Here is a 10,880-nt window from a genome sequence, read left to right as displayed (position 1 = left end):
TTTCTCTGAGCGTTTTTGGAGGCGTAGGTGTTGTGCTGGGTGTAGTTTCTGGCCATATGGCAGTTGAGGCATATACTCCGCCTTTTCTCTTGAGTTCCCTTGAACCTGAAGTAGCAAGGAGTATTTTAGCACAGAGGGAAAACTAGCCCACATCTGTCACACATTGCTTATATAATGTTCTATAAAATGCTGTACTCATCGTTTCACTACAATGAAAACAAAGCAGACAACAATTAAAATGTACATTTGTAGTAACTGCTAACAAATACCTTTAAATTATATACTTTAAACATTTCTCATAATTTACACTTTTACTATTTGAGTAATTTAGCACTTATCACTGTCAAGTAAATTTTTCCTCAATAAAGTTGCTATCAGCCAAGTCAGAGCCAGTAGCGGGAAAAAATCTAGTGCGAGTGTTAGTTTTTGTTTGTATTTTCGGGGGGCCAATGTTGATCCAATGCTTCCCACAGTTGTGTCAAGTTGCTGGATGTCCTTTGGGTGGTGGACCATTCTTGATACACACGGGAAACTGTTGAGTGAAAAACTCAGCAGCGTTGCAGTTCTTGATGCAAACCAGTGGCCTGGCACCTACTTCCATACCCTGTTCAAAGGCACTTAAATATTTGTCTTACCCATTCACCCTCTGAATGGACATATACAAAATCCATGCTAAATTGTCTCAAGGCTTAAAATCCTTCTTTAACCTGTCTCCTCCCCTTCATCTACACTGATTGAAGGAGGGGTGTGGGTGGGTACTTTAAAGTACGGGGGGGGGGTTATTTAAGATATTGTTAAAAGAGGTAGGGTTTCAGTTTTTGAAAGACGGGCAGGGACTCTGCTGTCCTAGCTTCAGGGGGGAAACTGGTTCCGCCATTAGGATGCCAAGGCAAGAGCTTGGACTGGGCTGAGCTGAGCGGGAGCTGCCCTCCCGTAGGGGTGGAAGGGCTAAGAGAACAGAGGTGGCAGAACGGAGTACTCAGGTTGGGGTGTAGGGTTGGAACAGAGCCCGAAGGTAGGGAGGTGCAGTTCCTCTTGCTGCTCCGTAGGAAAGTACCATGGTCTTCCAGTGGAGTGTGCGGAGGAGCGGGGTGACATGGGAGAACTTGGGTAGCTTGAACACAGGAAGGCTGCAGCGTTCTGGATAAGTTGCAAGGGTTTGATTGCAACAGGCGGGGAGCCCAGCCAACAGCAAGTTGCAATAGTCCAGACGGGTGATGACAAGTGCCTGGATTAGGACCTGCGCTGCTTCCTGTGTGAAGTAGGGTTGTACTCTACGGATGTTGTAGAGCATCAACCTGCAGGAGCGAGTCACTGCTTTGATGTTTTCAGAGAACAACAGGGTGTAGTCCAGGGTCACGCCAACGTTCTTTGCACTCTGGGAGMGGGACACTGGAGTTGTCAACCGCAGAGCTGCTCCGTCTTGTCGAGGTTGAGGTCAATTACAATGATGTACACAACAGCTTTTACAAAAGCCTGCACGTTGCTTCTCATCTATCCTAATTTGTGCCAAGGAGGACTTTGTCAACACTGATTCAACACTAATCATTTACGCTGTTGTGTGTCTTCTTAACTGGGCCATCAGTGCCCAAGGCAACCTATTCATTCCAGAATAAAATGCAATTAAGAGCAATCAAGGCGAGAGCTTACCTCACTGTTTAAGAAACAGTACAGGATGGCAACCACCAGGCCCTGTCAACAGAACAGAAAGTCTTCAAAATGAGAAACAACCAAAAACAATCCAAAATAAAAATGCCCCAAATATTGCCAAAATATATTGTGATATAGATTAAAATATCCTAAAAGGATCAGTTTTACCTGAAAGGATCCGATAGCAAGGTCAAAGAAGATTTTATAATTTTCCATGGATTCATTGAGAGACACAAAGACAACGTAATGGATGCCAAACAGGGGGATCAGCAGGAGAGTGGATTTGGCCAACCTCCTGAAACCAGACACACAATATTACAGAGACACTCTATGGAGGGGACCTAGAGACTACACCGTTATACAATCACATACACCGAGTATAGTCAACATTGGGAACACCTTCCTAATATTTAGTTGCACCTCCCCTTTTGCCCTCAGAACAGCCTCAATTAGTTGTGTCATGGACTTTACAAGGTGTCGAAAGCATTCCAAAGGGATGCTGGCCAATGAATGCTTCCCACAGTTGTGTCAAGTTGGCTGGATGTCCTTTGGGTGGTGGACCATTCATGATACACACGGGAAACTGTTGAGTGAAAAACTCAACTCAACTCATCAAGAACTGCAGCGTTGCAGTTCTTGATGCAAACCGGTGTGCCTGGCACCTACTTCCATACCCTGTTCAAAGGCACTTAAATATTTTTGTCTTACCCATTCACCCTCTGAATGGCACATAAACAAAATCCATGTCTAAATTGTCTCAAGGCTTAAAAATCCTTCTTTATTAACCTGTCTCCTCCCCTTCATCTACACTGATTGAAGTGGATTTAACAAGTGACATCAATAAGGGATCATAGCTTCCACCTGGATTCACCTGGTCAGTCTATGTCATGGAAAGTGCATGTTTTGTATACGCAGTGTATAATTTAATAATTGTTGTTAATACGTCCACAAAACGTTGGTGTTTACCCATTAAATGATAGGAAGCATATAAGGCAGGGATGGGCAACTCTGATGGGGGTGGGGGCCACAAAAAAATCTAAACTAACCATGAGGGGCCACAGTGGCTCGTGCAGTCAGAGCCTTTTGAGGTACCCATGTTGTTTGGGCTGCTGTGAGAGTAACCCATAGTGCACTACTTTTGACCAGAGCTCTATGGGCACTAAAAGTTGTGCACTATGAAGGGAATAGGGTACCATTTCAGACACATCCTAAATCGTGAAGCGGCCCTGACTGCTAAGTGCCAACCAAGGTGGACTTTCCTGTAGCAGTAGACAGCAGCTCATCCAGTCTTAGTGTCGCCAGCCGCTTCTCAGCCCTTAAATCCACTCACAGACAAGATGGGAATATTTCTCCCTGAAGGCAAATACGTGCTGTGCTGACCACCTCTATAGCTTAGCCGAATCTAGTGTCACTCTACAGTGTAGTTCGCACAATGGAACAATAGGCTGCATATCTATGTCTTTTGCTTGAGAAGTCAACTAAAATACCATATGTCAGAGTGACATACAAAGGCATACTGAAACATTTGAGCACTTAATTTCTCCGTTCAGGAATGTTGACACTGAGTATTCATGGTCTGTTGCCTGAGTGCAGTAACACATAGGTCTCCCTGCTTTGTGACTGACTGAGCACAACAACACATWCCTGTATTGTGACTGACTGAGCACAACAACACATACCTATTTTGTGACTGACCGAGCACAACAACACATACCTGTTTTGTGACTGACCGAGCACAACAACACATACCTGTTTTGTGACTGACTGAGCACAACAACACATACCTGTATTGTGACTTGACCGAGCACAACAACACATACCTGTATTGTGACTGGTCGTTGCCACCCACATCAGGACACCTCAGCTTCTGAACCAGAATCCTTATAATACTGATGAACAGGAGGAAGTTCACCTGGAAACCCAGTCAACATATATTGACATACAGTATGTTGTATATTTAGTGAAATTTGGTTACTGCAATTCTTTTTAAGGGCAGTTAACGCAGCTATAACCAGCGTTGGTATACATTGAGGGATGTGTTATGCAATCAGATAAGACGACAGTACTTAGTTCCATATAAATCGTCCCATATAAATCACCTGTTGTAAAATATAATGACAGTTCGATAAAGCTAGTTCAACCTTGAACTACATCCAGGCCAGCATCAATTCACACGCATGCAGAGCATCTAGGTTTAACATGCTCTTGCCGTTACAGTCCTATCAGCTCCCCAGTATGCGCTGGCTACCTAACATGACAGATTGGAATATTCTCTGTGTGGCATTTACTTATCTCCTGGACACATTCTGTTTAGTTAATGCTTGGGATGTAGCAGGGGTTTGATCCTGCATGTGGCAAAGAACATTAAAACAGCAGCAACCGAGAAGGATAAATGATATATACCCACCATGATGGAGAAGCCTATGGGTACATTGATCACCCACTTGGGGATTGGGTTATCATTCTGTTCCCAGCATCTGAAGGAATAGGAAATGATACCCATACGAAGATGTTAGTCAACACGTGCCATGCATCCCTGGCCATACTAACCTAAGTACAGCACTCCTAGGTTCCTGCATTTCTAGGGAGTTCTTCCTAGCCACCGTGCTTCTACATCTGCATTGCTTGCTGTTTGGGGTTTTAGGCTGGGTTTCTGTATAGGACTTTGTGACATCGGCTGATGTAAAAAGGGCTTGATAAATACATTTGATTGATTGATTGAGCACTTTGAACTGGTTTAAACTGATTTGAGAAATAAATTAAAATGACAAAGRTTGCCAATGCGTCATTAACTTTATAATCACAATCAAATTCTTTCATGCAGTCCAAGACAAACAGCACATCTACATTAAGTCTAGCAACAGGCACATGCACAGATTGGGTTCAACCAGTGCCCAAACACCTGCCCTTTTCCCCTCTTATGAAAAAGTGCCCACGCAGCTCATCGATCATTTACATGTTATTATTTTAAAAAAATTAAAACAATGTAAAATATAGATATTTACAGCAGTGGGCCGAGAACAGTATATTGATAACTGGCCCCGATTTTGCAGGATTGTTCTACTACAAAGCATGGGTAGAGGTCTGTAAATTTAGTATCATAAGGTACAACTTCAACTATGAGGGCAACGGAATCTTTAAAACAAAATCCAGAAAATTCACATTGTATGCATTTTTAATTTTTAATTTAATTAATTTTAATAATTTGCATTTTATTGCATGACATAATGTATTTGATACATCAGAAAAGCAGAACTTAATATTTGGTACAGAAACCTTTGTTTGCAATTACACGGATTGGCATTCAACGATATACGTTTCCTGTAGTTCTTGACTAGGTTTGCACACACTGCAGCAGGGATTTGGCCCATCCTCCCTACAGATGATTCTGTCTCCAGATCTTCAGGTTTCGGGGCTGTCGCTGGGCAATACGGAGTTTTCAGCTCCCTCCAAAGATTTTCTATTGGGTTCAGGTCTGGGACTGGCTAGGCCACTCCAGGAAACCCTTGGAGATGCTTCTTACGCGAAAGCTCATGTCCTTAGTTTGGCCAGTGGCTGTGTGCTTCGTCGTCGTTGTCCAATGCTGGAAGTCCAGCCTACGACAACCATCTTAAATGCTGCTTTACTGACTTGGGTAAGGAGGTTGTTGGCCAAGATCTCCGCGATAACATGGCCCATAACCATCCATCCGCTGTCTCAATGTACGGTGCAGTGCTCGTCACTGCATCCCCTGTTATGCAGAATAGGCATCCCCAAAGAAATGATGCTTTCCATCCATCGTCTATGCTTCAACGGTTTGGGATGGTGTCTTTGTTTACTGCTGGGCTTTTGTTACTCATAAACTTTTCTCTTTTCCCTTCCCAAACTAGCGGAAACAAGGTCGAGTGGAGTTAGAAGACGTCAAAAAGAAAGCTCTATTTTTGTCTGCATCAGACGAGCACATGACCTTCTTCCCCGCTGGGTCATTCGGCATCCCATTCCTCTCTGGATCTCCAGATGGTCATTGGCAAACTTCAGACAGCCTGGACATGCATGGCTTAAGCAGTGGGGACCTTGCGTGCGCTGTGAGGATTTTAATCCATGACGGCGTAGTGTGTTACTGAATGCGTGTTACTTAAATGTTTTCTTTGAGTGTGGTCCCAGCTCTCTTCAGGTCATTGACCAGGTCCTGCCGTGTAGTTCTGGGCTGATCCCTACACCTTCCTCATGATCATTGATGCCCGACGAGGTGAAATCTTGCATGGAGCCCAGACCGAGGGTGATTGACCGTCATCTTGAACTTCTTCCATTTTCTAATAATTGCGCAACAGTTTGTTTCCTTCTCACCAAGCTGCTGCCTATTGTCCTGTAGCCCATCCAGCCTTGTGCAGGTCTACAATTTTATCCTGATGTCCTTACACAGCTCTCTGGTCTTGGCATTTGTGGAGAGGTTGGAATCTGTTTGATTGAGTGTGTGGACAGGTGTCTTTTATACAGGTAACGAGTTCAAACAGGTGCAGTTAATACAGGTAATGAGTGGGAGAACAGGAGGGCTTCTTAAAGAAAAACTAACAGGTCTGTGAGAGCGGAATTCTTACTGGTTGGTAGGTATCAAATACTTATGTCATGCAATAAAATGCAAATTAATTATTTAAAAATCATACAATGTGATTTCTGGATTTTTGTTTTAGATTCCGTCTCTCACAGTTGAAGTGTACCTATGATAAAAATTACAGACTTCTACTGCTTTGTAAGTAGGAAAACCTGCAAAATCGGCAGTGTATCAAATATTTGTTCTCCCACTGTATATATGAATAATATTCCCTATTTTACCCAAATTGTATCATAATATCCAATTGGTAGTTACGACCTTATCTAAATGCTGCAACTCCAATGGGCTAGAAAGAGATGAAGGTCGAGACGTGAAACATGACCGCCAAGCCGCACTGCTTCTTAACACACTGCTCGCTTAACCTGAAGTCAGCCGCACCAATGTGTCGGAGGAAACACCGTTCGACTGAACGAAGCCAGCTTGCAGGCGCCCGGCCCGCCACAAGGAGGCGCGATGAGCCAAGGAAAGCACTGCTGGTCAAACCCTCCCCTAACCCAGACAGTGCTGGACCAAGTGTGCACCGCCCTTTGGTTTTCACGGTCACAGCCCGGCTGTAGTACCTTAGACCACTGCACCATGCAGGGCTCTTAGAATATTTTTCTTAATTTTAACGTAACAAATTGCGCATTAAAATTAGGTCATTTCATAAACTCTTGAATCTCAGAAAATCTCCCCCCCCCCCCAGACCGCACTCATCTGACTTGCATGCAGTGGCCACTGGCTGCGGGCGGGGAGACATTTCCCCGTTCTTTGCCCCTAACAGTGAATGAGACTCATGATAGATCCAACTTCAATAGTAGCCTCCTACCAGGAAAGAATGGGGCAAACTGACTGATTGTTAGTAAGAGGCAGATGTCAGCAGCAGAACACACTCAAATCAAGTGAAAACWATTTTTTTCCCGACGGCATTGCTAACTAGCTAGCATATTTAGCCTACATCATCATTCGCTCTCTGGTTGTCTCCAGGCCTAGGAGTCACTGGTTTGCTTACAATGTTTGATGAGTGAGTGTGTTGTACCAGAAAATATTAGATCGATTTTCTTTTTTTGGGGTGCGAGGGGCCGTGCACAGAAATGTCTGGCAATCACAAATGAAAAGAATCCACTACCCTACCAACCATGTACATTTATGCTTTCCAAGGTGACTTACCCAGTATCCTCAAAATAAACCCTTGTTATAGCCCATGCAGAAACAAACACGGTTGGGAATCCTGAAATACAGATGGAGAATTCACTGAATACAATCTCATAGCGTAAATGGTTTGGATGTACTGTATGTTCCTCACTGTTTTTGATACATTGGATATATATTAATGACTAGCTTACCCCAGCCGATGAGAAGATAAACGATGAAGTGTCTATTTTCAGAGAAGATGACAATCAGGAGCGTATGGAGGTAGAGGCCCTCAACCAGCAACCAGAAGAAGTTGGCCATGATAAAGTATTGAAAAATCACCAGGCTCGCCTTGCATCCAATCTGGGACAACATTGTAGTACATCACTTGTGCTGCTATACAAAGAGAAACTACAGGACACTCAACACAAATAACCAAAGTGTATCTATATGGAAACTGAATTCCATGTCCTTATTCTGATAGAAATGAGTGGTTACCAGATCTTTGTGTAAAATATACCCACACCACACCAATCGGAGTGGACTGAAGGAGCAAGAATCAAAATGTGTCCAACGGAAACTGAATTCCGTACCTCAATTTCAAAGAAGTGAAAGAAACATGTTTCATAGCAAATCTACACAAATACAGTTGAAGTCAGAAGTTTACATACACCTTAGCCAAATACATTTAAACTCAGTTTCACAATTCCTGGCATTTAATCCTAGTAAGAATTCCCTGTCTTAGGTCAGTTAGGATCACAACTTTATTTTAAGAATGTGAAATATCAGAATAATAGTAGAGAGAATGATTTATTTCAGCTTTTATTTCTGTCATCACATTCCCAGTGGGTCAGAAGTTTTCATGTACTCAATTAGTATTTGGTAGCATTGCCTTTAAATTGTTTAACTTGGGTCAAACGTTTTGGGTAGCCTTCCACAAGCTTCCCACAATAACTTGTGTGAATTCCTCCTGACAGAGCTGGTGTAACTGAGTCAGGTTTGTAGGCCTCCTTGCTCGCACATGCTTTTTCAGTTCTGCCCACAACTTTTCTATAGAATTGAGGTCAGGGCTTTGTGATGGCCACTCCAATACCTTGACTTTGCGTACTATTGTTTGTACAGATGAATGTGGTAACTTCAGGCGTTTGGAAATTGCTCCCAAGGATGAACCAGACTTGTGGAGGTCTACAATTTTTTTCTGAGGTCTTGGCTGATTTCTTTTGATTTTCCCATGATGTCAAGCAAAGAGGCACTGAGTTTGAAGGTAGGCCTTGAAATATATCCACAGGTACAACTCCAATTGACTCAAATTATGTCAATTAGCCTACCAGAAGCTTCTAAAGCCATAATCTTCTGGATTTTTCCAAGCTGTTTAAAGGCACAGTCAACTTAGTGTATGTAAACCTCTGACTGCCTGGRATTGTGATACTGTGAATTATAAGTTAAATAATCTGTAAACAATTGTTGGAAAAAATACTTGTGTCATGCACAAAGTAGATGTCCTAACCGACTTGCCAAAACTATAGTTTGTTAACRAGATATTTGTGGAGTGGTTGAAAAACGAGTTAATGACTCCAACATAAGTGTATGTAAACTTCCAACTTCAACTGTACATCTATACAAATACATATCAGTTGGAATTGTCAATGATCTATAAGAACCAGAGGTATACAGGCTGATGAACAACCTGACTCACCAGTGAAGGCTGCTCAGAGCACTGATTGCGAGAGAAGAGGATGTCGTCCTTCACAAGGACTGCCACCGCTCTCAGGATGAAGGAAAAGAAGAGGTTGAGGTGAATGTAGTTCCGCGTGCAGTGGAGTTTTCTATAGAGTGGAAGAAATGATTTATCAGAGGATCTCTGGTGATTTATCAGAGGATCTCTGCTGTGTCACAATACCCTGCTGCTTCTCTCTACAGTGAGTGACTAAGACTGTTTCCCAAATAGCACCTTATTTCCTACAGTATATGATGCACTACATTTGACCACTATATAGGAAATAGGGTGTCTTTTGGGACTCATCCTAACTCTCACCTGAATAGACAGAGGATGGCGCTCCCGGTTGTGAGGGCGATCAAAGACAAACTGTGGCCCAGCGTATACAGCGTCTTCACCACCGTAAAGAAGACAAGCTATAGGTGAGAGAACATACTGTACAGTCATTGGCAGTATCAAAGCTGTATATATCATTTATCTCAGATGGGCATTCACTTCAGCACCATAGAAGAAGAGTCAGGAGAAAGAACATACAGGGCACAGGCCCATGGATCACTTTCAGAATGGACTGATCCTAACACCAAATGACAGATGTAAAATCATATAATTATCATCAGCAACATCAACATGTTGAAACTGAAAGACTGTAGGATCTTTAGAAACATCATTTTCAGAGTCACAAAAGTGTACTTTAGAGACGGTGTTTAAAAACATCGGGGAGAAAAACATGTACCGAGCATTACTGTCAGAAAGAGCCTTCCCCTGAAAGGAGCCATTGTAAGTACAGTGCCTTTTCTGCTAATCATTCAACCCACTCAAAGAGTGATCCACAGATTCAAACAGATTAAAATCTGTCAATAAAATGACCTGCTCGAATTTGCCCTCTTATCTTGTTTCCCCAGGAAATTAGTCAAAGGTTTGATTTCCCCCTCTTTCGCTACAGTCGAGTGAAAAACAAAGAGACTTCCTCTAAAACAAATGTCAGACAAGGACCGTACCAACCCACCAATGCTCGCAGTCATTCCTTTGAGGCAGTGCCAAATTGACATTCTCTTAGTAAAACAGTCACTCTTTCTAAAAGCATTGAGTGAGCTCCTATCCTGTAGCAGTGACATCTCTTCTCCACCTGCACTTCACACTTTCCATTGCTCATTGTTCTACAAAACGTGGACGCACGCACACACTTCCTACAGAACGAATGTATCCCTATAGACAGTTGTAAACAGTGAAATGACAGATACAGTCAATTTGAAGAAAAGGTCCATTTGTTTCGATACTGCATCTCCTCCAAAAGATTTGAAAGAAAACTTTGTGTACATTTAGTTGCTAAAAACACCCAAATTGATTACATGAAATACACCTTCACTACGAAGCACGTATCAAAACTGCAAGGTGTCTTCTGTACACTTTCCAAGCGTATTCAGATGGAACTTTTGGAAGTTATCCATGGGAAATGCCTAACACCTATCAACCAATAAGCATCCAGGATCCAAACTACCCATTTTATTCTACATAATGATACCTCAAATAAATAATTAGCCACAGCAAAACTGTGTAATGAATTTTGTCTAATTGGCAGGGCTCATCATGTCAAAAGGGCAATCAACATCTGTCCCGCTAATCTGCTCATCTGTATCACCAAAAATAGCCTTTGATCCTACAAATATTGTTTTTTAAAATAGCTTTAAGGTATGAGAGGAACAAGTGAGAGTCCTAAATGTTTCCCCTTTAGGAGACTTTGCCACTTCTGACTGCCACAGGGACTGAATTGGCTCTCCAGGGCGTCATGTTGTTCTGAGGAAATTGCCT

At 42.6% G+C, this 10,880-nt stretch overlaps 1 protein-coding gene across 2 annotated transcripts in view; it reads right to left on the bottom strand.

Moving 5' to 3' along the window:
* Positions 1-10,880, bottom strand: part of LOC111956390 (vasoactive intestinal polypeptide receptor 2) — a 37,535-nt gene that overhangs the window by 8,445 nt on the left and 18,210 nt on the right. For both annotated transcript variants that reach the window (XR_002876263.3, XM_023976857.3), the window contains exons 5-12: positions 9,390-9,487; positions 9,051-9,180; positions 7,567-7,717; positions 7,391-7,451; positions 4,058-4,127; positions 3,471-3,562; positions 1,819-1,945; positions 1,651-1,692 (exon numbers count right to left, since the gene is read on the bottom strand). Coding sequence is in view for 1 of the 2 variants with exons in the window: in XM_023976857.3 (XP_023832625.1) it covers positions 1,651-1,692; positions 1,819-1,945; positions 3,471-3,562; positions 4,058-4,127; positions 7,391-7,451; positions 7,567-7,717; positions 9,051-9,180; positions 9,390-9,487 (771 nt within the window). In the remaining variant the exon portion in view is untranslated. The remainder of the gene's footprint in view (positions 1-1,650; positions 1,693-1,818; positions 1,946-3,470; positions 3,563-4,057; positions 4,128-7,390; positions 7,452-7,566; positions 7,718-9,050; positions 9,181-9,389; positions 9,488-10,880) is intronic.

This window comes from Salvelinus sp. IW2-2015, linkage group LG32 (genome assembly GCF_002910315.2).
Source record: "Salvelinus sp. IW2-2015 linkage group LG32, ASM291031v2, whole genome shotgun sequence".
Classification (NCBI taxonomy): Eukaryota; Metazoa; Chordata; class Actinopteri; order Salmoniformes; family Salmonidae; genus Salvelinus; species Salvelinus sp. IW2-2015.
Note: the sequence above shows the minus strand (reverse complement) of the source record. Positions and strands in the feature narration are given on the sequence as shown.